This window comes from Mesoplodon densirostris, chromosome 4, assembly GCF_025265405.1.
Source record: "Mesoplodon densirostris isolate mMesDen1 chromosome 4, mMesDen1 primary haplotype, whole genome shotgun sequence".
In the NCBI taxonomy this organism is placed as follows: domain Eukaryota; kingdom Metazoa; phylum Chordata; class Mammalia; order Artiodactyla; family Ziphiidae; genus Mesoplodon; species Mesoplodon densirostris.
Window position 1 is genome coordinate 32,656,721 of NC_082664.1, and position 25,919 is coordinate 32,682,639.

Sequence of the window (25,919 nt, forward strand, 5' to 3'; positions counted from 1 at the left end):
TTTACTTAAACTATAATAAACTTTAAAAAAGCATAAGCAGACATGATTTTCCCTCCCATTTCTGTTATTTTGGTTGTAGAATCAAGCTTCATATATAAAAAATCTTGTTTAACCACAATTATGCTAAATCCAAGAGTCATCTGGAGCAGCCATCTCATTCTCTACTACTACTCTGCTTTGAATTCCAGGGTATCACCCCATCTGTGCAAATACCACGCAGGAATTCATCCTTATCACAATCTTAGATGACCTTTCTTCCTTCTAGCTTGGATCCTCTGAATCATAAATTGTCAGGTACAGAGCTGAAGCATAGAAAAAAGGTATAACCCTATATAATAGGTGTGCCTTAGAACAGAGCTGTCATGTAACCTTGTGATGACAATTAGCTCTGGTCCCCCAAAGAATGTTATGCTGCTTCCATAAAATGGCAGATAATGAAGTTCAGTTCACAAATAGAACTTATTTTCTCTAATTCAGAAAGAATATGTGGCTGATAGGCAATAAAGAGAAATTCTTATCACACATAATTCTTGACAAGATGACTCTGGAGAGGTGATTCAAAGCAGAAAATATACATCTGTTTCAAACAAAATTAATACTTCACTCACATACCTACCAGATCTATTTGTATAATAATTAACTTCTTTCCAATCACAGTTCTCACCTAAACAAATGAGAAGGACTAGGTATATATCAACCAGATTTTTTTTAAAAAATGAAGTGAAGAAAAGAGAGGCTGTTTTTTTAATACTTAATTTTAAAAAAACTATACATATCCAACGTAATATTACAATTTATGCTGCACAAATACACGGTAATAGCTAATTTTCCTCTTTCTCCAGATAAATAAAACTCAATTTCCATATATGACTGAAACAGACAGTTCAAAGTCCATTAATGGGCTCTAAATATCATCTTAGCCTTGAATGACATCTTACCCTTGGTCTGTGTCCAAGCAAAGTAATTTTATGTGATTAAAATATACTACAAAAAAGAACAAGAATGAATACTGAGGACTTTTAAAAACGGGGGGGCTCTGTCCATATTCATGAAAAAGTAATGAAAACAAACACAAAAGTCAATCACAATGCGGGTAGCAATTTATAGTTTTGTAGCTTAGTAAACATAAATTCAAAGAATTCTCATGCAAAATTATTGTTATCTTTTTCTCAAGTCACATATTTAGGAGGGAAGATTTTTGAAAGAAAACAATAACCTTAGCCTCTGGGCAAATCCTAAGTTTAAAAGACTCAGTTCTGGATGAATGTGACTCAGTGCAGCAATCCACCAAATGAAGATTTCCTAAGCAGAGGCAGAAGGGTGCTGCTCAGAAGCAAAGTGGGATTCTTTAAGGCTAAGCTACCCTTGCTTAGATTGGAGGCTGTTTTTTAATAGTTTGATATGAGATGGAAAAGTAAACTAACCCAGGAAGAAAAATCCTCTTTTTAATGAGCTGTTGTTTCTTACGTAAAAACTTGTATTTTCACTGCCTGACGTTTGGTACACAGAGTAATTTTCCATGGTTCACTCGGGAGAGAAATCTTGTCTGACTAATTCTGTTTCAAGGGTCTGTAGAAGTATCTCAGACATACTTGAAATATTTAAAAAAAAAGAAAACCTTCAAATCTAATGGAAGTTAATCTTCCAGTAATGGAAACTCAAAGAAGGCAGAACACTGATGAAGTCTGTTTGCTAATTTCCTGAAAGGTAATTAATCTCCTTTTACCTTAAAAATATAGAGCCTCACCACCTACTCTCCCAAGTCCCTTCAAGATCAACACCTTATATTAATCTAGACTTTTGGAAAAATTATAGTTCTTTAGAAAAAAGTGAACATATAAACTTTTATCAAGTATTGAAAAATGGTGTAAAAATAGGGCTTACACCAAGTTATAAACTGGAAGATTAACCAAAAATTTGAGTTATAAAATGATTTTTAACACTGAATAACAACAACAGCAAAAAAGCTAGGAATTTATAACTTATTCCAAAACTCTCTCTAAAGGGGGAAAAAGCAAAATCAAACAATAAAAAAATGGAAAGCTATCAATAAAACTATTTAAAGCAAATGAAAAAACTAGTGTTTTAATTACATATTTTTACTTTCAAATTATGGAACTCTGAATGTTTTGGCAACTGTGAACTAAAGATGCTAATGTGTGTATACTGGAGTCTTATATACTAAACAAAAGGGCTAAGCAGGGAATCTAAATGAATAGCTCGCTAATCTCCAAGGGGGTGTGGGGTGGCAGGGGACAGGGTTGAATAAGACATGTATAATCAACTTAATTAATGAAAGTGTGTATATTTCTATATTATACTTTAGTTCCAATTATTTTTAAGACATGACTCCTTCTTTAATTATCAATGCTTCCCCTGATGCAATTATTAGAAAAGTATTATCATTTTAAAAAGACTATATGTTTTAGTCTTAAACATTTGAAGTTCAGGTTTTTTCTTTTTCTCTGTGTAGGAAAATGAAGTATCTTCTATTTAAGACTGGAAAGGCTCCACTTATCTTCTCATCTAGGCAATGACCATGAAGAGATCATATTCATCTCAGAAAGGGAACAAGCAGCAGGGAGCATAATTCCTCTGAGAGGATTTTAGATAATATAGATAGACAAACAGATCATATATTCAGTTTCAGAAGAAAAAAGAAGAACGTGAACCTTAATGGCATATTGTACATTTACCAAAATAAGGCAAACACAGAAATATAATGACAGCATCAGGAAAAATACATTTTAACTGGTCAATTTAGAAAGGGTACCTTTGTGTAAATGTTCAGTAAATCATTTGACAAAAAGTTTTTCAACAGTAAATTCTGCAAAGTGTGTGAAGTCTGGAAACCTCAACACGAGGCACATTGGCTCCTGAATACCCACAAAAATTTAAAATTGGAAAAAGGAAAGGTAAATAGGTTTTGGAGTGAAAATGCAATCAGAGGCTATATATTAGTTATTTACTTCCTTAGCTTTCATTCCTTCCACTCAAGTGTCATGTGATACTGTAAGATCTACATCAGAATTAGGAGGAAAAACAGCTTCTATCTCCTCTCACCTCATGAAAAGACACTTTAAACCCACGCTGCCCAATACAGTGACCACTAAGCACATGTGGCTAGCAAGTACCTGAAATACGGCTAGTACCACATGGTGAAATAGCAATACTTTGGATATATGGACTAAACAAAATGTATGACTGAAATTAACTTCACCTGCTTCTTTTTACTGTCCATTCACAGGGGGCAGAAAGATGGCTGCTCCTAAATGCTCAGATGTACAGTCTTCTTTGGAGTTTCACACAAAAGGAGAAAAATTTTCTGAAGGATTTAAAAAACGCCATATGTTGAAAATTAAATCTAAACTGCAGTTCCCACCTAGTCTAATTGTAAATCTGAGTTAGATATTTCCCTGAATACATACACTTTTAAAAAACCAATAAAATTTAAGTTATGAGACAACATATGAATTAAGTCAATTTCATCACCGTTATAAATATTTCAAATTACAGCTACACACTATAAATCACAGGAAATAAAATTCAAGTAATAGAATAAAGAGAGGAGGAAAATAATAGGCAAAGTTATTAAAGAGGGATATAACAATAAGAACTGCACCATTTGGATAATTTTGTTTGAAAAAATTTTACTTGATTAACTGAACTGCATGTGAATAACTTCAAGAGGTAAGAACTCTTAAAGTAAAAGGCAATCCATCCTTTCTTTAAATTCCTGGACGTTCACCTTCTTCTTTGAAAAGCAAAAGTATTTTCTTCCCAGAACTGACCCCAGCAGAGCTTGCCCCAAGTGGGAGAAACAGGGTAGCTGGGCCGCACACAGTGTTGGAACCCATTTGAAATGTGGACACAGGAGCTGGCAGGAGTGTTCACGGGACTGAGTCACTGACTACTGGCTCCGGGAAATGCCAGTGATGAAGCTACGTGTATCTTGAGATTAAGTATTCATTTTAAAGGAAACATCCAATGGACTGGCATGGAGTACAGACTGCTAAAGAAAAATGAGCAGCACAGTTCCTGCTACGTATAAGGAAAGGGAAGGGGTTAATCCCAAAGGCAATTTAAATAATGGTATTTTATTTTTATATATAAATAAATGTTCTGAGAAATCTCAGACTTTATAGTGCATTGTAAAAAATTAGTGCAGTTTTTTTCATTAAAGTTTTTAGCGCTCAAGGAATAAGATAAATCTATGTCTGTTCATAGTCTTTTTCACTGTACATTAAACTTTTATACTGCTATATGTCAAACTGAAGGTTTCTACACTTGTCTGTTTTTAAAAATCAAGGTAAATGGATTTCATGTTTTATGACAAAACATGGCAATTATTTTTGGCAAGAAAATTAGAAAAATATGAGATCATAGTTTAGAAAGCAAGAGTTTGTTGATTTAAAGCATAGGCAATGCATAGGAAAAAACTTGTTTTAAGGATGTATTTTAACAGAACTTTATCCTTCATGCACGATGTTTTCTCAGCAGCTAACTTAAAAAAATATTTCAGCTTTATTTGGGGATGGAGACAGTGACAGGAGTCAGGGTGAAGGGCCAAGGAGCAGTGCTTAACCAAGCCCACTCTATGTTCAAGTCTCTCCTACAGGTTCAAAGGGATACCTGCAGGCATCTTCTGCTCTCTCCTCTTTTTTCCAATCTCTTGGAATTTTGAGGGAAAAGAAATGAAGTTATAAAACACTGGCTCACACTTCAGCCCCAAGTTCTAGTACCCCAGTTTCGATTACAGTCACGTATTTATCTTCAATCTGAACCAGAAGTACTGTCTTGTCGATGTGGGATCTAGTACCTGGATCTCTGCTGCAAGGCACCCAACGGTGAATCACCTAATGATTCAGAATAAAACAAGCAGTTAGTGGCAGAGACCCTGAATACACTCACAGACTCTATCCTTAAGATTAGAGGTAGTAATTCAGTTTGGTAATTAAGCATAACTACACAAAGCAGCTAAAAAACAGGCATACCAGTCAGGCTACAAAAAAGTCAGAGCACCAGCTTCATAGAGAACTTACATGGCCTTCCATGCCCTCCTGAGGACTCCAGTCTTTCCAGCTGTTTCTCCCAGCTTTTAACCGAATACCCTCATCAGGCCACTGCAGCTCTTTCCTTTTTGACAGGTTGATCCCATCCAGAATCTGACTGGGATCCACAATCTGCAGTGTAAATACATATGGATTATTCATTCAAAAATTCATTTTCCCCTCGATGACAAATAATTATATAATCCCAAACAGAATTTCTTTCACAGTGTCTCAAATTCTCCACTGACTATAATGGAATAAAAAACAACCTAAAGAGCCCCTGAATTCCTTTTAGCCTCCTAGGAGACCTTAACTGCAATGGCCACATAACCATGGCTGAAGAGGGAACAAATACACCAGTGAAAAACTGCTTGCTTTCAGTTTTTATACTGGCAGAAACATTTTTTCAACATTCAAAGTTGTTCTAGTCTTCAGACTAAGCAATATAAGGTGTGTCTTCACAAGAGTCCTTCACTCAAAAAAAAACAAGAAATAAAAACAAACGAATAAGAGAAACAGTGTAAGAAGAACCGTGGGCTTACTCACCTGGACTCTGTAAATCACCTCCCCCTTTTTGGCATGTGAATTATTGGCAGGACTTAAGGTGTTGCCGGGCTGAGTATCAGCGGCACTGCTCTGACCGCCGTCTGTCCCAAGAAAGCCCACAAGGGTGTGATGCTTGCAGGCTGGGATGCTTTGGCTGGAGCTGCTAGAGGAAGGCAGGCCATGCTGCACACAGGCCGGGCCGCTCTGACTGGAGGGTTCCATCTGGTTCACCACAGAGAGGCGGGACTGGATGGATGACGGTAAATTGCGAAGCGATATCTGGCTGGTGGAAGAGCGCCGGCAAGGCACAAATCCCGTGGTGGACATCCGGAGAGATGAGTGCCGGCTGCTATAGCAGTAAGACGACTGGCTGGCTACAGAGGCCCGGGCAGGGGACTGCCGGACCAGGCTGGACTGCACAGAGTGAGAGCTGTGGCTAGCGGCTGGGGAGGGAGAAACAACAGCAGTGCTCCTTCTCAGTGGGATGACCCAAATACAACTGCTTTTTCAGTAGTTTCTAAGACTTTCTCCCTTAAGCCTCGCACCTTAAATTAGTTGGTGAATTTATTGAATTTAATATTTATACCTAAAACTTTTAAAGTTGCCAAAAAGAAATAAATATCTGAGATCTATTTTCTTATGTGGTTTTTGTAACATAATTTCTGTTTGCTGAAGCTTTTTAAAATTCAAATTCTGGGGCATAAAAAAATACAATTAAATAATTTATAGAAAATAGCAGGTATTTAGGTTGAGATAAATCCTAAAATTTCTTTCACTGAAATATTTCAGAATACATGAATATCTCATAGAAATGAGACAGTGAGAAATATTTATTAAGGATCTACTCTGCAGCAAGCTCTGTAACTACTATTTCTCAAAATACGGTATTAATGCCCTTTCAATCTATTCTAATGACAAACTATACCACCTATAGAGGCACAGTGATGCCACACTGTAATATGCATATACATTAAGGGATCACTACTGAATATGAATGATCAGTGATACTAAATAGCAGGTTATTCTGTGTCCTTTTTTCTAATGGCTCGATAGGATTCTTCAGATTTGTGAAGAGTGATGTGAAGATTATTAGAAAATTATTATTAATTATATTGAAAAATAACTACATGTACTTTTTAATCTGAAAATAAAAAGAGCTAATCAATGTTAAAAGTAAAAGGTATATTTAAAGAAGCACACTGGCAGTTTTAGGTTTTCACTCAGAAGTTAAAAAAGAACATAAAAAAATGTCGATCACACACCTATTTAGAGTCTTAACAATTTCAGTGCCATTACATTTTTTTAAATCATTTTAAGTAAATGTTTTAAAACTTCATCTGATCCATGCAAAACAGAGAGGGGGAAAGGACAGTGCTGGATCAACCAATCAGCCATCTGGGAACAGGTAAGATCTGAGTCCTGCTGCATGCCAGGTGGATTACAGCTCTCATGTAAAAGGCAAATTAGTAAAAGAATAGCTTTCTTTGGGATAAGGAAAAATTTCTTAAATAGGATACAAAAAGTATTAATCATAAAGGAAAAGATCAGTAAACTGCTCTACACAAAAATTAAGAACTTACCAAAAAAAGGCAAGCCGCTCTTCACAGAAAGAGAAGGGAAACCCAAGATACAGAATGGAAAAAGATGTCTGTGGTACAGAAAACTGACCAAGAGTTCCAATCCAGAATATACAAATAAGAAAAAGATAACCAAATGGAAAAATGGGCAAGAGACTTAACATGTACTTCAGAAAGAAGATCTGATAAACTCATTTAAAAGTTTCCAACCTCAGGTATTATTAGAGCAATGCAAATTAAAAAAAATGCAACTAAAGACCACCCCCCTTCTCCTGTCTCTCTGAGAGAGCAGGGAGCAGAGGTGGAAACAATGATACGCAAAGCTGGGCATTCCTCTATACAACTGGTCAGAGTACCAATTGGTGTAAAAGAAATAAAAAAGAATTCTGGAAAGATTTTTGGCATTATGTATCATGTCTTAAATATTCTCATAAACTTTGACTTGATTCCATTTTTAAAGTTTCCAGCCTAAGAAAATAGTAAGTGATTACAAAGATTTATATACAAAGATTATTACAACACTCAGAAGAAACCAAATCGTTGTTCAACAGGAGAGAAGTTAAATAAATTACATTAGTTAACTATTATTGGCCTTTAAAAATGATACTTTCAAAGAAATGCTATTTCCAATGGTGTGTATTTATATTTATATATATTAAATGATTAACATAAACAAGTAGGATAATGTCCTATTGGGAATCAAACAAAACATTCTATTTATATATTTCCAAGTAGGTAATATGTCACCCTCTTTATACACACATACTACCTGAACCCCACAGTTGAGATGCTAACATTACACACATAATTTTGTTTCAGATTACCTAGTGTTGGAGGGTAAGATGTGACAGGCGGATGGAGTCCTGCTCCTGGTCCCTGGCCTGGGTTTCCAGTGCTTCCTTGGGACGCACTGCTGTGGGGATCATTGGCAGTTGTTGCACTGTTACTAGTGCAAAAGGCTCCACCTCCAGCATCAGAATCTTCAATATTGCCACCACTGTTACAGCCAGCTCCACAACCTTTCCTTAACCTAGGAACAAACACCGGAGTAGGAGGCGTGGTCCCAAGATCACTTCAAGATAGGTACTGTATTCTGAACATTTAATGCTACTAATGTTCACCTTTGGAAGTCTTCATGGGGCAATCAACATTAAGAAGCAAAAGAGTCTATGATGTTTGCGTATCTCCCTCATACTCACTGCCTCCGTTCTTCTAATCAACTTCACTTTTACACTACACTCGATATCATCTTTTCTACACCATAACAAAGAACTGCACATAACAAGTTGTTCCATTAAGATCTCAGTTGGAAACAGAATCCTTGCCACTGTATACAACCCACGAATACTTAATTGATTTAAATTAAACCTAATTTATTCTGTAGCACACCTGAAGAGAACTGCTGTAATAATTTTTCTTCTCTTTTTCATTTTTATTTATTTATTTATTTTTGCGGTACATGGGCCTCTCACTGTTGTGGCATCTCCCATTGCGGAGCACAGGCTCCAGACGCGCAGGCTCAGCAGCCATGGCTCATGGGCCCAGCCGCTCCGTGGCATGTCATGTGGGATCTTCCCGGACGGGGCACGAACCCACGTCCCCTGCATCGGCAGGCGGACTCTCAACCACTGTGCCACCAGGGAAGCCCTCTTCTCTTGTTTAAAACGTAGGGTGACCAACTCTCCTGGTTTGCCCACAACTGTCTCAGTTTGGCACTGAAAATCCTGCATCCCAGAAAACCACTCAGTCCTGGGCAAACAAGGCAATTCCAGCACAACACGTATTTTTTGAAAAGAAAACTGCTTTTAACACTACCCTGGTTTGTATTCTTCCCTCTGTTTAAATAGGGGTAGACGTTAAAATGGTGAAATTTTACTCTTTAATGCTGGGTATTCCTGGAAGAATTTTTTTTTTTCTTTTTTTGCAGTACGCGGGCCTCTCACTGTCGTGGGCTCTCCCGCTGCGGAGCACAGGCCCCGGACGTGCAGGCCCAGCGGCTACGGCTCACGGGCCCAGCCACTCCGCGGCACGCGGGATCCTCCCGGACCAGGGCACGAACCCGTATCCCCTGCATCGGCAGGCGGACTCCCAACCACTGCGCCACCAGGGAAGCCCCTGGAAGAATTTTAAGACACCTATTTGTGAGTTTGTTGCTCTAGTCTTGTTTTAGATTAAGTTTTGATATTTAAGGATCTGAACAACTCTTAATCTGAGATTCTTCTTTACCATCCATCAAATTATGATGTTCCTGCACCATATATCATAATTTACTACACAAAAGGCACAGGAACAAAATTCATGTGCATACTTGAAGACACTAAATATGAGATGTGAGTGCTGACTAACTGTTAAAATGGCAGCAGTATCTCTGCATCTCACAAGGAGGAGTTTCAACATGGACAGCGTGCTCCCCCTACTGCTGGAACGGAATACAAAAAGAATGTAATCGACTTGCACAAGTTTCTTTTATTTTTCTCTCATTTGCCCTGTTTGTTGACCCACACATTCTAACAGTGGCAATAAGCTGCAATAGAGAGTTTAAAAAACTAAAAGGAGGGAATTATCCAAGATTCTACTAAATGCTAGAGCAGTGGTTCCTGACCAGACTACTGTACATTAGATTTATTTAATAAGAGTTTGAAGATACAAATGCTCAGATTCTACTTCATGAAGCTCAGGTACAACAGGATTTTATTGTACCGTGGCATCTGTGTTTTTCCTACAATCTTTCCAGGTGGTGCTAATGCACCTATACACATTAACACTGCCTAGATTAAGCAGGTCAGGACACAACACCACTGGAAAAGGCAGTCCTATGGCTCACCTGTGCCAGGTTGACACTACGAAGTTTCTGATATTTCCCAAGCTGATAGGTCCCCCAAGAATTTCTTTAAGCTGTTCATGGCTGTCAGAGTAAGAAGTCGTCAGGGGTGAGACAAAGATCGGGTAGCCAATAGGCTGATCACAAGATGAGTTTATCATGTTCCTCAGAGCTTGCTTGGCATTTTGGATGCTACCTCTCTCTGGGTTACGGTTACGTAGGAAAACAAGCTCCTGCTGTTGCCCTGCCCAAAGGCCTCGGACACACTCCTTATTCACCTGAAAACCAGAACACATGGGAATTAGGTTAAGGGGCCAAGAATAAAATTTATAGAAACAGAAGAGTAGAAATGGGAGGGATATAAAAGACATTATATTATGATAACCAACTGTGAAAAGCAGGAAACAAATATAAGTAGGTCACATCTGAACAGGAGTTAACTATTTTCCACTGTCATTAGGCTATTAAATGATAAACACCTACAGAGCTCTTCCCTCTGCTATCTTGTAAAAATACCAAGTAAAATGTAGTCCATTTAGTCTTCTAAATTGGTGAAGCACTGAATTTTGTAACTAAGATAATAAGTATTTTTGATAGAAATGAGAGGTAACAAATATTTAGAGTTGAAAGGATGTTTGTGATTTTGGGGGTTGATTAAATGAAGAAAAAACATTACAAACTATCAAAATAAAATGCCAGAGATTAAACCTCCTAAAGCCCCGAGATGCTTAAAAAAACAACAAAACAAAAAAGCAAGTTAGAGTGAACCATTTACAGTTAGCTACTATGAAGTACAAGCTATAGTATTATTTTGCAACCTAGGAATCACATCTTATTAGCAAGACAGTGCTGACATTTTAGGAAGAGATGCTGCCCCAATAGCACATATAACAGGCAAGAGACTGCCAAGAGAGAAATAAGCAAAGAAGTTAAGGCTTTATGGCACATGAAAAAATTGTAGAGGACAGAGTAAATTACTGACAAAATAAATTAAGAGCTCAAAAAACAATAAACGTTAATGTAGTATGGTCATTATTTTTGTTTTCTATAAAAGAGTTTCAATTACTTTTTAAAAGTCTGGATACAGTTATCTAAGCTCCATTGTTTTCAGAGGCAAACAAGTGCCTCCGAACCTTACTTTGATGACCCTGAAGCTCAGGTAGCGTCTGTTGAGCATGATGATCTTGTACTCGTTGGTGCCATCATCCATGACGTGCCGCAGAGCAAGCAGGGAGGGTGAGTTGGCGAGGACTGCACTCCGCCACGCAGGGTCCCCTTCGTGGGCTATGACGAGGTTCTTCTCATGAGACACAATGGCTTCATAGAGCACAGTGGGGTCATCGTATTCATCCGGAGAAGTGAAATGGTCCTATACACAGAGATAAAAAATACACCTACAATTTTAGGAAGAGAAGAGAATGACTTCCAGGATGATGAAAGCTTCTGAAATTACTAAATCAGTTACTAAATTAAAAGTCTTAAAAAACTAGTTTATATATTTCATTTCAGCACATGTTAATGTTATTAGAGATAAATTATTCAAGTCGGTTTTCATATCTTCATTCATTTTTTTTTTCTGTTAAAGGATTATCTCACTGTTATCAGTTAAGGGAGGCTAAAACTACATAAAAGGTCTCTAAATTGAGCTTCTCTTTAACTAGGTGCTTTTCACTTAAAGCCACATCTCTAGAATGATTATAATAAACCATTTTATCCTGCCTCTCATTTAGTTAAGATAAGGCTCAAAACTATGAGCTCTGAGGACAAATTAAGGGCCCTAGACCTAGAGAAGCTAGTAAAGTCTTCCCTAAAAAACCTCTCGGCCTATTTGACAAGCCGTTATTTAATATCTACCACATGCAAGACTACGTGGTATGTAGCATGGATGAAACAAAGGAGTATATGAAATGTGTTTCCCATTCAGAAACCTAAAAATTAACAGGGGATACAGGATATAAACCCAAGTAATCATAACACAAATCAGAATTTCTGAAATAGTGCGTTATTAAGGAAATACAAATATTATATTGGCTGCCTTGATAAGTTTTTACATCCAGGTAAAGTGACTCATTTGTGCTCAAGCCAACTGACTGGAGTGTGTGCTATCTGGAGGAGAGACAGTGACAGCAAGAAGCCAATGTCCCCAGGAATGCACTTCCAAGTCTGGGGGTTCATCTACATGAGACTAAGGGAAGTCTTCACTGTACACATGGGTACATAACCTAAGAAGTTCTCCGATACAAGATTTCATCTCACTCTTACAACAACCTGGTCAAGTAGATTGAGCAGGTAATACCAGAATTTTACAAATATCAAAACTGAAGCTCAAAGAGGCTTAACTGCTTCTTAGGTTTAGAAAAGTAGTATATGATTGTAATGCCAGGACTTGAACACATTTCTTAGAGTATTTTTTCATTCTGATTTTTAAAAATTTATGATTATAAAAGTTAACTGAAACACCTTTCAAATCCAGTTGCTGTGATTAGGGAAAGCTACACAGTGCGGGTGGTCTGGAGCTGGATCTTGAAAAATGAGTACACTTTCAGTGGATGGAGATGGCACCGAGGGGGAAGGGAAAGGGCTCCAGGGAAGAGGACCTACTAGTGCCTCTCCAGACTTTTTATAAGGCTGGTGCACTCCTCGCTCCACTGCTTTGAGCTTGGCTCGTAACAGCTCACAGCTGTTCCATTTTCTATGAACTACCTTCAGCTAATGGAGCTGCCTGGGTAGGAAATGCCAGGGGAGGATTATTCCCCCCTTGGCTGTGGAGGTGCAAGGTACACAACAGAACTCTGGGTGACATTAACACTCCAGAGCTCCCTCTGGAGACCAGGGGAGGCTAGAGCTCAGCTGAGAGACACTCCTGCTCAGCTTCTTCCCTTGCTCTTTCCTGCTTCCATCATTTCCTCACAGACTGTCCTGAGGGCATCCCCTGACTTGACTCTGCTTCTAGTGAACATGCCCTAAGAGCATTTACAACTTAAAATACTGATGGATGGCTCTTGACTTCTGTCCATCACACACCACCAACCATGCTAATCTTTCTTTTAAATACTGAGTTCACTTTCCTACACCAGGAGATAGCTAGATGCCATAAGATGTGCTCTCTTTCATCAAGTTGTTCAATTAGGGAAGGAATGACATCCTTGGATAGTAGTATTTGTACAAGTATTTGAATGGAAAGTAAACATACAGAGACAGGCAGTAATCACATTCTTCATAAAACGAACACAAAGTTGGAAATCATTAGGCATGCCAAAAGTGGAGAATGCTTAGTCTTGTCCAGATATTTCTTCTCACTGGGCTTAAAATAGTTGAATGAATATGTAAACTTCTATGTACATCATTCAGCACTGTTTCACTGATAAAATATTTGAAACAGGGACTTCCCTGGTGGCTCAGTGGTTAAGAATCCACCTGCCAAGGCAGGGGACATGGGTTCGATCCCTGGACCAGGAAGATCTCACATGCTGCTGAGCAACTAAGTCTGTGAGCCACAACTACTGAGCCTGCGCTCTAAAGCCCACGAGCCACAACTACTGAGCCTGGGTGCCACAACCACTGAAGCCCGCATGCCTAGAGCCCATGCTCCACAATGAGAGAAGCCACTGCAATGAGAAGCCCGCACGCCACAACAAAGAGTAGCCCCTGCTCGCCTCAACCAGAGAAAGCCCACGCACAGCAACGAAGACCCAACACAGCCAAAAATAAATAAATAATTTTATTAAAAAAAATTGAAACAATCAGAATGTCCATGAATAGTGAGATAGCTTAATAAATGGAGTAAAAATTATACTCTGGAATACTACAGAGTCATTAAAGAACGTGGTGTGCCTCTATATGTGCTAACTTAGAAAGGTGTCCATGTTAAACTAAATGGGAAGAAATCTTGCACTCCAGACCAATTTCTATAGCACGATTACATTTTTAAAAAGGAAAATATTTATACATATAGTTGGAAATGTCTGCATGAACTTGGGGAAGTCAGAGAAGATAGGCATCAAATTACTGGCAGTGACTGCTTTGTGGGGCTGTTGTATGATGGTATGGGATGACGGAAGGTGCTTACTCTTGGGAGATGTTTACTTTTCAATGTTTCTCATTAGTTTTCAAATAAATAAAAAGAGATAATGTTTCCAATTCTAGGAAAAGTTTTTAAAAGCATTTTAGAAACTTCTCATAACTTGAGAAGTTATGAGCAGAGGCACAGGAAATATTATTTTACGAAAACAATGAAACTCATGTAGCAAACATTCACAGGGCACCAAGCACTGTGCTAAGCAAGGAGGACACAGACAGAGAGATTAATATTGTCCTTGTCCTCGAGGAGATCACAGATTGTAAGACTTTCATTATATATCTCTTGTAAACCAAGCTAGACTTTAATTGGTTTATTTTACATCTAACGACCAGGTAAATCCTTAAAGAGACTAGCAAAAGAGAAAAAAATAAGGAAATATGCTGTTTTACAAAATGATTAGATAGAGGACAAGAGAGAACACATGAAAAGGGCAATTTGAGTAATTTCTCTGAGTTTTGATTAATCTTCATCTATAAAACAGGGATTAAAATAATTTTCTGGGTTGTGGGTGATATAATGTGTATGAGCACTGATACATTATAGGACACTGTAAAACTAAATATTACACAGATAACAGTTTTAATTTCTAAAGTAAAAACATATAACACATTAGATTGGAGAATTAAAAAATTAAAAAAGAACTGAAAAGGAAAAAAGCAAAAGTTAAAAAAAAATCTATGAAAAAGCTAAAAGCACCCTATCAAAGACTGTGTCTGAAACAAAAGTTATTAAAAATTTCATATTTTTAGCTCTCTGGGAACAGGATCTTTTTTTAAAAAATCAGGTTGAGGTATAATTTACACACAACAAACTGCACCCATTTTAAGAGTACAGTGAGATGCGTTTTGACAAATGTGCAAACTCGTGTAATCACTGCTATAATCTAGATGTAGAACATTTCCGTCATCCCAAAGTTTCCTCCTGCCTTTTGGTATTCAATCTCTACATCCCAAACAAGCACTGATCTGCTTTCTGTCACTAAAGATTAGTTGAGCCTGTTTTAAATTTTATATAAATAAAATAATACCATATGTATCAAAACATTTTAATTTAATTTTTTTATACAGCAGGTCCTTATTAGTCGTCAATTTTATAAACATCAGTGTATACATGTCAATCTCAATCTCCCAATTTATTACACTCCCACCCCTGGCTGCTTTCCCCCTCGGTGTTCATATGTTTGTTCTCTACATCTGTGTCTCAATTTCTGCCCTGCAAACCAGTTCATCTGTACCATTTTTCTAGGTTCCACATATATGCGTTAATATGACATTTGTTTTTCTCTTTCTGACATACTTCACTCTGTATGACAGTCTCTAGATCCATCCACGTCTCTACAAATGACCCAATTTCGTTCCTTTTCTGGCTGAGTAATATTCCATTGTATATATGTACCACAACTTCTTTATCCATTCATTTGTCGATGGGCATTTAGGTTGCTTCCATGACCTGGTTATTGTAAATAGTGCTGCAATGAACATTGGGGTGTGTGTGTCTTTTTGAATTATGGTTTTCTCTGGGTATATGCCCAGTAGTGGGATTGCTGGATCATATGGTAATTCTATTTTTAGATTTTTAAGGAACATCCATACTGTTCTCCATAGTGGCTGTATCAATTTACATTCCCAACAACAGTGCAAGAGGGTTCCCTTTTCTCCACACCCTCTCCAGCATTTGTTGTTTGTAGATTTTTTTGATGATGCCCATTCTAACTGGTGTGAGGTGGTACCTCACTGTAGTTTTGATTTGCATTTCTCTAATAATTAGTGATGTTGAGCAGCTTTTCATGAGCTTCTTGGCCATCTGTATATCTTCTTTGGTAGGTCTTCTGCCCATTTTTGGATTGGGTTGCTTGTATTTCTAATATTGAGCTGCATGAGCCGTTTATATATTTTGGAGATTAATCCTTTGTCTGTTGATTGGTTTGCAAATATTTTCTCCCATTTTGAGGGCTGTCTTTTCGTCTTGTTTATGGTTTCCTTTGCTGTGCAAAAGCTTTGAAGTTTCATTAAGTCCCATTTCTTTATTTTTGTTTTTATTTCCATTACTCTAGAAGGTGGATCAAAAAAGATCTTGCTGTGATTTATGTGAAAGAGTGTTCTTCTTATGTTTTCCTCTAAGAGTTTTCTAGTGTCCAGTCTTACATTTAGGTCTCTAATCCATTTTGAGTTTATTTTTGTGTATGGTGTTAGGGAGTGTTCTAATTTCATTCCTTTACATGTAGCAGTCCAGTTTTCCCAGCACCACTTATTGAAGAGACTGTCTTTTCTCCATTGTATATCCTTGCCTCCTTTGTCATAGATTAACTGACCATAGGTGTGTGGGTTTATCTCCGGGCTTTCTATCTTGTTCCATTGATCTATGTTTCTGTTTTTCTGCCAGTATCATATTGTCTTGATTACTGTAGGTCTGCAGTATAGTGTGAAGTCAGGGAGTCTGATTCCTCCAGCTCCGTTTTTTTCCCTCAAGACTGCTTTGGCTATTCGGGGTCTTTTGTGTCTCCATACAAAGTTTAAGATTTTTTGTTCTAGTTCTGTAAAAAATGCCATTGGTAACTTGATAGGGATTGCACCGAATCTGTAGATTGCTTTGGGTAGTATAGTCATTTTCACAATATTGATTCTTCCAATCCAAGAACATGGTGTATCTCTCCATCTGTTGGTATCATCTTTAATTTCTTTCATCGGTGTCTTATAGTTTGCTCCATACAGGTCTTTTGTCTCCCTAGGTAGGATTATTCCTAGGTATTTTATTCTTTTTTTTTTTTTTTTTTTTTTTTGTGGTACGTGGGCCTATCACTGTTGTGGCCTCTCCCGTTGCGGAGCACAGGCTCTGGATGCGCAGGCTCAGCGGCCATGGCTCACAGGCCTAGCCACTCCGCGGCATGGGGGATCCTCCTGGACCGGGTCACGAACCTGCGTCCCCTGCATCGGCAGGCAGACTCTCAACCACTGCGCCACCAGGGAAGCCCGGTATTTTATTCTTTTTGTTGCAATAGTAAATGGGAGTGTTTCCTAATTCAGAATTTTCATCATTATTGTATAGGAATGCAAGAGGTTTCTGTGCATTAATTTTGTATCCTGCAACTTTACCAAATTCATTGATTAGCTCTAGTAGTTTTCTGGTAGCATTTTTAGGATTCTCTACGTATAGTATCATGTCATTTGCAAACAGTGACAGGTTTACTTCTTCTTTTCCAATTTGGATTACTTTTAGTTCTTGTTCTTCTCTGATTGCCATGGCTAGGACTTCCAAAACTATGTTGAATAATAGTGGTGAGAGTGGACATCCTTGTCTTTTCCCTGATCTTAGGAAATGTTTCAGTTTTTCACCATTGAGAATGATGTCTGCTGTGGGTTTGTCGTATATGGCCTTTATTATGTTGAGGTAGGCTCCCTCTATGCCCACTCTCTGGAGAGTTTTTATCATAAATGGGTCTTGAATTTTGTCAAAAGCTTTTTCTGCATCTATTGAGATGATCATATGGATTTATTCTTCAATTTCTTAATATGGTGTATCACATTGATTGATTTACATATATCGAAGAACCCCTCCATCCCTGGGATAAATCCCACTTGACTATGGTATATGATCCTTTTAATGTGTTGCTGGGTTCTGTTCACTAGTATTTTGTTGAAGATTTTTGCACATATATTCATCAGTGATATTGGTCTGAATTTTATTTATTTATTTTTCTTTCTTTTTACGGTACGTGGGCATCTCACTGTTTTGGCCTCTCCCATTGCGGAGCACAGGCTCCGGACGTGCAGGCTCAGCGGCCATGGCTCACGGGCCTAGGCGCTCTGCGGCATGTGGGATCTTCCTGGGACGGTGCATGAACCCGTGTCCCCTGCATCGGCAGGCAGACTCTCAACCACTGCGCCACCAGGGAAGCCCTGTAATTTTCTTTTTTTGTAGTATCTTTGTCTGGTTTTGGTAGCAGGGTGATAGTGGCCTCATACAATGAGTTTGGGAGTGTTCCTTCCTCTGCAATTTTTTGGAAGAGTTTGAGAAGGATGGGTCTTAGCTCTTCTCTAAATGTATCATAGAATTCACCTGTGAAGCCATCTGGTCCAGGACCTTGTTTGTTGGAAGATTTTTAATCACAGTTTCAATTTCATTACTTGTGATTGGTTTGTTCATATTTTCTATTTCTTCCTGGTTCAGTCTTGGAAGGTTACACCTTCCAAAGAATTTGTCCATTTCTTCCAGGTTGTCCATTTTACTGGCATAGAGTTGCTTGTAGTAGTCTCCTAAGATGCTTTGTATTTCTGCGGTGTCTGTTGTAAGTTCTCCTTTTTCATTTCTAATTTTATTGATTTGAGTCCTCTCCCCCTTTTTCTTGTTGAGTCTGCCTAATGGTTTATCAATTTTGTTTATCTTCTCAAAGAACCAGCTTTTAGTTTTAGTGACCTTTGCTATTGTTTTGTTTCTATGTCATTTATTTCTGCTCTGATCCTTATGATTTCTTTCCTTCTGCTAACTTTCGGTTTTGTTTGTTCTTCTTTCTCTAGTTCCTTTAGGTGTAAGGTTACATTGTTTGAGATTTTTCTTGTTTCTTGAGGTAGGCTTGTATAGCTATGAACTTCCCTCTTAGAACTGCTTTTGCTGCATCCCATAGGTTTGGGATTGTCGTGTTTTCATTGTCATTTGTCTCTAGGTATTTTCTGATTTCCTCTTTGCTTTCTTCAGTGATCTCTTAGTTATTTAGTACCATATTGTTTAGCCTCCATGTATTTGTGTTTTTTATGTTATTGCCATGTAATTCATTTCTAATCTCATAGTGTTGTGGTCAGAGAAGATGCTTGATATGACCTCAATTTTCTTAAATTTACTGTGGCTTGATTTGTGACCCAAGATGTGATCTATCCTGGAGAATGTTCTGTGCACACTTGAGAAGAAAGTGTAATCTGCTGTTTTTGGATGGAATGTCCTATAAATATCTATTAAATCTATCTGATCTATTGTGTCATTTAAAGCTTCTGTTTCCTTATTTATTTTCATTTTGGATGATCTGTCCATTGGCGTAAGTGAGGTGTTAAAGTCCCCCACTATTATTGTGTTACTGTCGATTTCCTCTTCTATAGCTGTTAGGAGTTGCGTTATGTATTGAGGTGCTCCTATGTTGGGTGCATATATATTTATAATTGTTATATCTTCTTCTTGGATTGATCCCTTGATCATTATGTAGTGTCCTTCCTTGTCTCTTGTAACATTCTTCATTTTAAAGTCTATTTTATCCGATATGAGTATTGCTACTCCAGCTTTCTTTTGATTTCCATTTGCATGGAATATCTTTTTCCACACCCTCACTTTCAGTCCCTAGGTCTGTGTCCCTAGATCTGAACTGGGTGTCTTGTAGACAGCATACAGATGGGTCTTGTTTTTTGTATCCATTCAGCAAGCCTGTGTCTCTTGGTTGGAGTACTTCACGTTTAAGGTAATTATCGATATGTATGTTCCTATGACCATTTTCTTAATTGTTTTGGGTTTGTTTTTGTAGGTCTTCTTCTCTTGTGTTTCCCACTTAGAGAAGTTCCTTTAGCATTTGTTTTAGAGCTGGTTTGGTGGTGCTGAATTCTCTCAACTTTTGCTTGTCTGTAAAGCTTTTGATTTCTCCATTGAATCTGAATGAGATCCTTGCTGGGTAGAGTAATCTTGGTTGTAGTTTCTTCCCTTTCATCACTTTTAAGTATATCATGCCACTCCCTTCTGGCTTGTAGAGTTTCTGCTGAGACATCAGCTGTTAACCTTACGGGAGTTCCCTTGTATGTTATTTGTCATTTTTTCCTTGTTGCTTTTAATAATTTTTCTTTGTATTTAATTTTTGATAGTTTGATTACTATGTGTCTTGGCATGTTTCTCCTTGGGTTTATCCTTTATGGGACTCTCCACACTTTCTGGATTTGGTTAGCTCCTTCCTTGCCCATGTTAGGGAAGTTTTTGACTACAATCTCTTCAAATATTTTCTCGGGTCCTTTCTCTCTCTCTTCCCCTTCTGGGACCCCTATAATGCGAATGTTGTTGCATTTCAGGTTGTCCCAGAGGTCTCTTAGGCTGTCTTCATTTTTTTCATCCTTTTTTCTTTATTCTGTTCCACAGCAGTGAATTCCACCATTCTGTCTTCTAGGTCATTTATCCATTCTTCTGCTTCAGTTATTCTGCTACTGATTCCTTCCAGTGTATTTTTCATTTCAGCTATTGTATTGTTTACCTCTGCTCATTTGTTCTTTATTTCTTCTAGGTGTTTGTTCTTTAATTCTTCTAGGTCTTTGTTAAACATTTATTGCATCTTTTCAACCTTTGCCTCCATTCTATTTCTGAGGTCCTGGATCATCTTCACTATCATTATTCTGAATTCTTTTTCTGGAAGGTTGCCTATCTCTACTTCATTTAGTTGTTTTTCTGGGGTTGTATCTTGTTCCTTCAACTGGTACATAGCCCTTTGCCTTTTCATCTTGTCTTTCTGTGAATGTGGTTTTTGTTCCACAGGCTGCAGGATTCTAGTTCTTCTTGCTTCTGCTGTCTGCCCTCTGGTGGATGACACTATCTAAGAGGCTTGTGCAAGTTTCCTGATGGGAGGGACTGGTGGTGGGTAGAGCTGACTGTTGCTCTGGTGGGCAGAACCCAGTAAAACTTTAATCCGCTTGACTGCTGATGGGTGGGGCTGGGTTCGCTCCCTGTTAGTTGTTCGGCCTGAGGCAACCCAACACTGGAGCCTACCTGGGCTCTTTGGTGGGGCTAATGGCTGACTCTGGGAGGGCTCACACCAAGGAGTACTTCCCAGAACTTCTGCTGCCAGTGTCCTTGTCCCCACAGTGAGCCACAGCCACCACCTGCCTCTGCAGGAGATTCTCCAACACTAGCAGGTAGGTCTGGTTCAGTCTCCCCTGGGGTCACTGTTCCTTCCCCTGGGTCCCGATGCGCACACTACTTTGTGTGTGCCCTCCAAGAGTGGAGTCTCTGTTTCCCCCAGTCCTGTCGAAGTCCTGCAATCAAATCCCACTAGCCTTCAAAGTCTGATTCTCTAGGAATTCCTCCTCCTGTTGCCAGACCCCCAGTTTGGGATCCTGACGTGGGGCTCAGAACCTTCACTCCAGTGGGTGGACTTCTGTGGTGTAAGTCTTCTGCAGTTTCTGAGTCACCCACATAGCAGTTATGGGATTTGATTTTACTGTGATTGTGCCCCTCCTACCATCTCACTGTGGCTTCTCCTTTGTCTTTGGATGTGGGGTATCTTTTTTGGTGAGTTCCAGTGTCTTCCTGTTGATGACTGTCCAACAGGTACTTGTGATTCTGGTGTTCTTGCAAGAGGGAGTGAGAGCACATCCTTCTACTCCACCATCTTGGTTCCTAAAATATTATGTACTCTTTTTATGTTTGGCTTCTCTTACTCTGCATCATGTTTGAGATTCATTCTTGTTGTGGCATCTAACAGTAGATCATTTATTTTTATTGCTAAGTAACATTCTATCTGTTGATGAACATTGGAGTTTGCAGTCTGGGGCTATAGAATGGCTATGCACACTTGTGTGTAAGTCTTTGCATGGCCATACACTTTCATTCTCTTGGGTAAATACATAGGAGTGGAGCTGCGGCGTCATATGCCAAGCGTGTACTAATCCTTTAACATATAAGCCTTCTGTGGATTCATGAGTACATATGAACTTTGGAGATGAGCAGTACTGGCTGACACATCTATCTTTTCCTGGCCTCAGAGTCCCTCACTGGCAACCCACCGTCTGGTCAAAGTGATGTGCAGTGAATGGCTGTTGCTTGTTACTTTACAGGTCAATCTCACCCTTCTCAAAGGTGTATGTGAATCACAGAACTTCTCCAGGTTGCATCTGTGTTCTCATCTCCTCCCCTCCCCCAGCCCTCCTTGGCCCCCAGTTCCCGAGTCCACCTCCTTACCCTCCCTGTTTGTCACTGTTGCTGTCTGTCATGGCTAATGATGACAGTGTGCTATACCCAACTGTGTTGGACCTGATTATAAGGTGGAGAACCACTGTCACAGGCTAAAAACACATGTGAGGAAATGGACTAGGAGCAACAGGCAACAGCACTTGTAGGGAGAGATGGGGGCAGAGACGCAAGGATCAGAAGATACAGAGAGCCTGTGCCTCAGCTCCTCTCTCCCAGATGGAGATAAAATACCTGTCATAACGTTCAGAATTAACTGTTAGTTAGTCATGCTACATAAAAGAGTATAACTTATGTAACAGATACACAATACCTTTTGAGAAATTCTGAAGTTTTAAAAATATTTTAATATGAAGTCATTATCTTTTTCTTTTCAATACACTGAATTTTGTCTTGAAACCTAAAGCTAGCCTGAAGATAGACAATTCTATTTGATCCCTATTGTACATTTTCCCCATCATCCTCAAAATAGTATTCTTTTCACAGAGATTTTCAAATACTATAGCCCTTATTAGTAATGCTCCTAAATAATGTGGGGTGTTAACTTCATTGCAACACGTTTTACCTTATTTTATTTTTTGGCTGTGTCAGGTCTTAGTTGTGGCATGTGGAGTCTTCACTGAGACATGCGGGATCTTTCGTTGTGGTGCGTGGGTTTCTCTCTAGTTGTGGTGTGTGGGTTTTCTCTCTCTAGTTGTGGTGCACGGGCTCCACAACACGTGGGCTCGTAACTTGTGGCGTGCAAGCTCAGTAGTTGTGGCACATGCACTCAGCTGTCCCGCAGCACGTGGGATCTTAGTTCCCTGACCAGGGATCAAACTTGTGGCCCCTGCATTGGGTGGCAGATTCTTTATCACTGGACCACCAGGGAACTCCCCATTCTAACACTTTAGATCACAGTAAAATCATCTGAAGAGTAATTCACCCTTTATTTGGTGGAAAGAGTCATCCAGATTTGAGCACAGCAGATGTATTTTAATGAATATTGTCATGTGCTCTCTATCATCAGATATCATCATTACTGTCAAGTGGAATGATTAGAGCAGCAAGTGCCAGTATTTAATTTCAAAATATATTCTTAAAGTGATCTGGGGCTGTAGATATACATTTTGGAGCCCTCATTTTCATTTTATTACCTTACTAGGATTATTTAATTAAGGCTGAATCTGTCCTAACCATCTATTACTCTATACAACATGCTGAATGGAGCTCATAGTTCAGTAACAGCAGCACTTACAAGACTCCTGAGATGCTGTTACACTGCACCAGAAGTCAGCTACATCCACCCACAGAACAGGAATGAATTATAATCACGTGAAGTCAAAGCAACCATTACAGGGGCCATAGGTATTTATTTCCAGTTTATCACTGCTTGCATTTTTTCCTCAAGTTCATGCCCAGGTCACTCTCTAATATTAACGTTCAAATTTACTGTTAGAAACACAGGTTTAAGCTCCTAAGATTTAATATCGTGTCATGAATCATGTTTTCCTTTGCTTCGAATCAGGGTATTTCTCAAAAGGATCCTAAGGAACATAATTTGGAAGTCAAGTGAAGAAGTACCATTAAACACCAGTAATGCATTAGAAATTCCCTATTCTTACCTGATGAAGTTTAATGGACATACGAATTCCAGGGACTACTACTTTTCTCAGCAATTCCATGTCAGCAAAGATCCATTCGTCTCGAATTGAAGAAATTCGGAAATCTCCCTTAAATAGGGCATGCAATCCATAGAGGAATGACTCTAAATTACTGTTAAGATTAGAGATAAAATTTACATATTTTAACAAAGGTCTTCCATTACACTGATTCTAACATTTGGTTATGCATCAGAAGAATGTGGGAGTGTTTTGAAGATACAAATGCCAAGAACTAATGTAAGCACCCCTGAATCAGAATCACAAGGGATAGGGCCTGTTTGACCTGGGACCCTTGTTTATGAACTACTATAATAGTGAAAATAAGTAACAGGCAAAGACACTGTAACTTAAAAGAAAGTAAGGAGGGCCTAATGGAAAACATGTAGGAATCACAGAAGAGACTTAAAATATGTGGCATTTCTTAATTCTAATTCAATTGGATGTATATGTCAAGAAATCCAGTTTATATTTAGTCCCCAAATCTAATGTACCACTATATTAACAGTATAAATGCTGTGAACAAAAATTGCAAGGAGAAATGAAAAAATAAAAAGAAGTGAATTGTTAGAAAAATAGACGTATATGGGAAGAGACCAATCATACGTTATGAGTTGATTATTTTTTCTTAAAATGTCTTAAATCTATTAAATTCTCATTATCTATAGTTGCTCACACGTGTGAATTTTAAAAGCCAGTTCTGTTAACCACTTAGAACTCCACTGTGTTCGGCAAAAAGATCTATACAATACAATATCCGAAGAGGCATTTGCAATAAATTAGCACGGAATGCTTCCATTAAAAACTATTTCAGATTTTTCAGATTTCAGTTATAGAGCTTCCCAGTCTCTTTCTGAAAACAGAAATGCCTTCCTTACCTGGACATATGGTGGGATGCAGTCCCCAAAGCTCTCCGTCCCAGAACACAGAGTCCATAACAAAGAGTCACCAGGGATGAATCTTTGTCCACATCCAGTGGCTTTAAAAAACAAAAAACAAAGAATGGGGTGACAGGGTCAAAAGGCACAAATTTCCAGTTATAAAATGAATAAGTCATGGTGATGTAATGTACAGCACAATGACTACAGTTTAGTAATACTGTACTGCATATTTGAAAATTACTGAGAGAGTAGATCTTAAAAGTTCTCGTCACAAGGAAAAAATTATTCTGTAGCTATATATGGTGAAAGATGTTAACTAGACTTATTGTGGTGATCACTCTGCAATATACACAAATATGGAATAATTATGTTGTACACCTGAAACTAATTAATGTTATGTCAATTACACCTCATTAAAAAAGGAAAAACAGAAGAATGTTAGTTATCAGAAAGGAATAGGAGTATTTAACAAGTCAGAAGATATCTATTTAATAAATCAGAGAAGTTCAGGAACTCAACTAGTACATACTTTCTATCTCTCCAGATAAAAGTTCTAATGAAAAGAAACTTAACAAAACAGCATAAAATGAAGTGTGAATGTATATGAGGAGGTTCTTTGGAATCTTTAAATAAAATCTAATACTTTATAATAATACTAGAACATACTAAAAAAAAGTGGCTGTATTACAGAGTATTAGGATATTAACTAAACATCTCAAAGTACTTGTTTATATACATCATTAGTGATATTGTCCTCTCCTGAAAAATACAATATTCTATCTATATAGCCTATTAGTGACTATAACCATAGCAAAGAAAATCAAATTGATATCTGTAGAATACGGCTTCCCCTCAACCTTTTAATTTTTCAACAACTGCATGCCTTGATTATTGACTATTACATATATATTATATATTAAAAATATATAATACAATAATTATATATATATGCACAAGCAAAATGGTATACTTTATATAATACTACAGAAAATATTGGTAGCATCTCAATGACTGGAAACAATCTAAAGCAGTGGTTCTCAAAGTGTAATCTTGGGACACAACATGAGAATCATCTGGGAACTTATTAGAAATGCAAATTCTTGAGCCACTTCAGACCTATGAAGTCATATTCTGAAGGTGGTGTCCACCATCACACTCCCGGTGATTCTAACACATGCTAAAGTTGAAGAATCATGGATCTAGGCTGATAATGAGCTTAATTATTCTAACTTTGCCAATGGTATATATATGTGGCTTTATAAACCATTAACTTATAAACAAAAAAGGGCAGTTGTCTAAGATACTAACTTAATATAGCTTGGTTAGTTAATTACCATTAATTGCATAATTCAGTTAACAACAGTAAATGTGTAGGAGATCCTACATTTCTTTCTTTTCT

At 38.1% G+C, this 25,919-nt stretch overlaps 1 protein-coding gene across 5 annotated transcripts in view; it reads right to left on the reverse strand.

Annotated features, from left to right (window-relative positions):
• Positions 1–751: 751 nt before the first annotated feature.
• PCNX1 (pecanex 1) overlaps positions 752–25,919 on the reverse strand; it is a 179,071-nt gene continuing 153,903 nt past the window's right edge. For all 5 annotated transcript variants that reach the window (XM_060095917.1, XM_060095919.1, XM_060095918.1 and 2 more), the window contains 8 exons: positions 24,518–24,618; positions 23,604–23,754; positions 11,134–11,364; positions 9,999–10,273; positions 7,999–8,204; positions 5,598–6,040; positions 5,043–5,183; positions 752–4,856 (listed from right to left, as the gene is read on the reverse strand). In XM_060095917.1, coding sequence (XP_059951900.1) covers positions 4,716–4,856; positions 5,043–5,183; positions 5,598–6,040; positions 7,999–8,204; positions 9,999–10,273; positions 11,134–11,364; positions 23,604–23,754; positions 24,518–24,618 — 1,689 coding nt within the window. In that variant the 3' untranslated portion in view covers positions 752–4,715. The remainder of the gene's footprint in view (positions 4,857–5,042; positions 5,184–5,597; positions 6,041–7,998; positions 8,205–9,998; positions 10,274–11,133; positions 11,365–23,603; positions 23,755–24,517; positions 24,619–25,919) is intronic.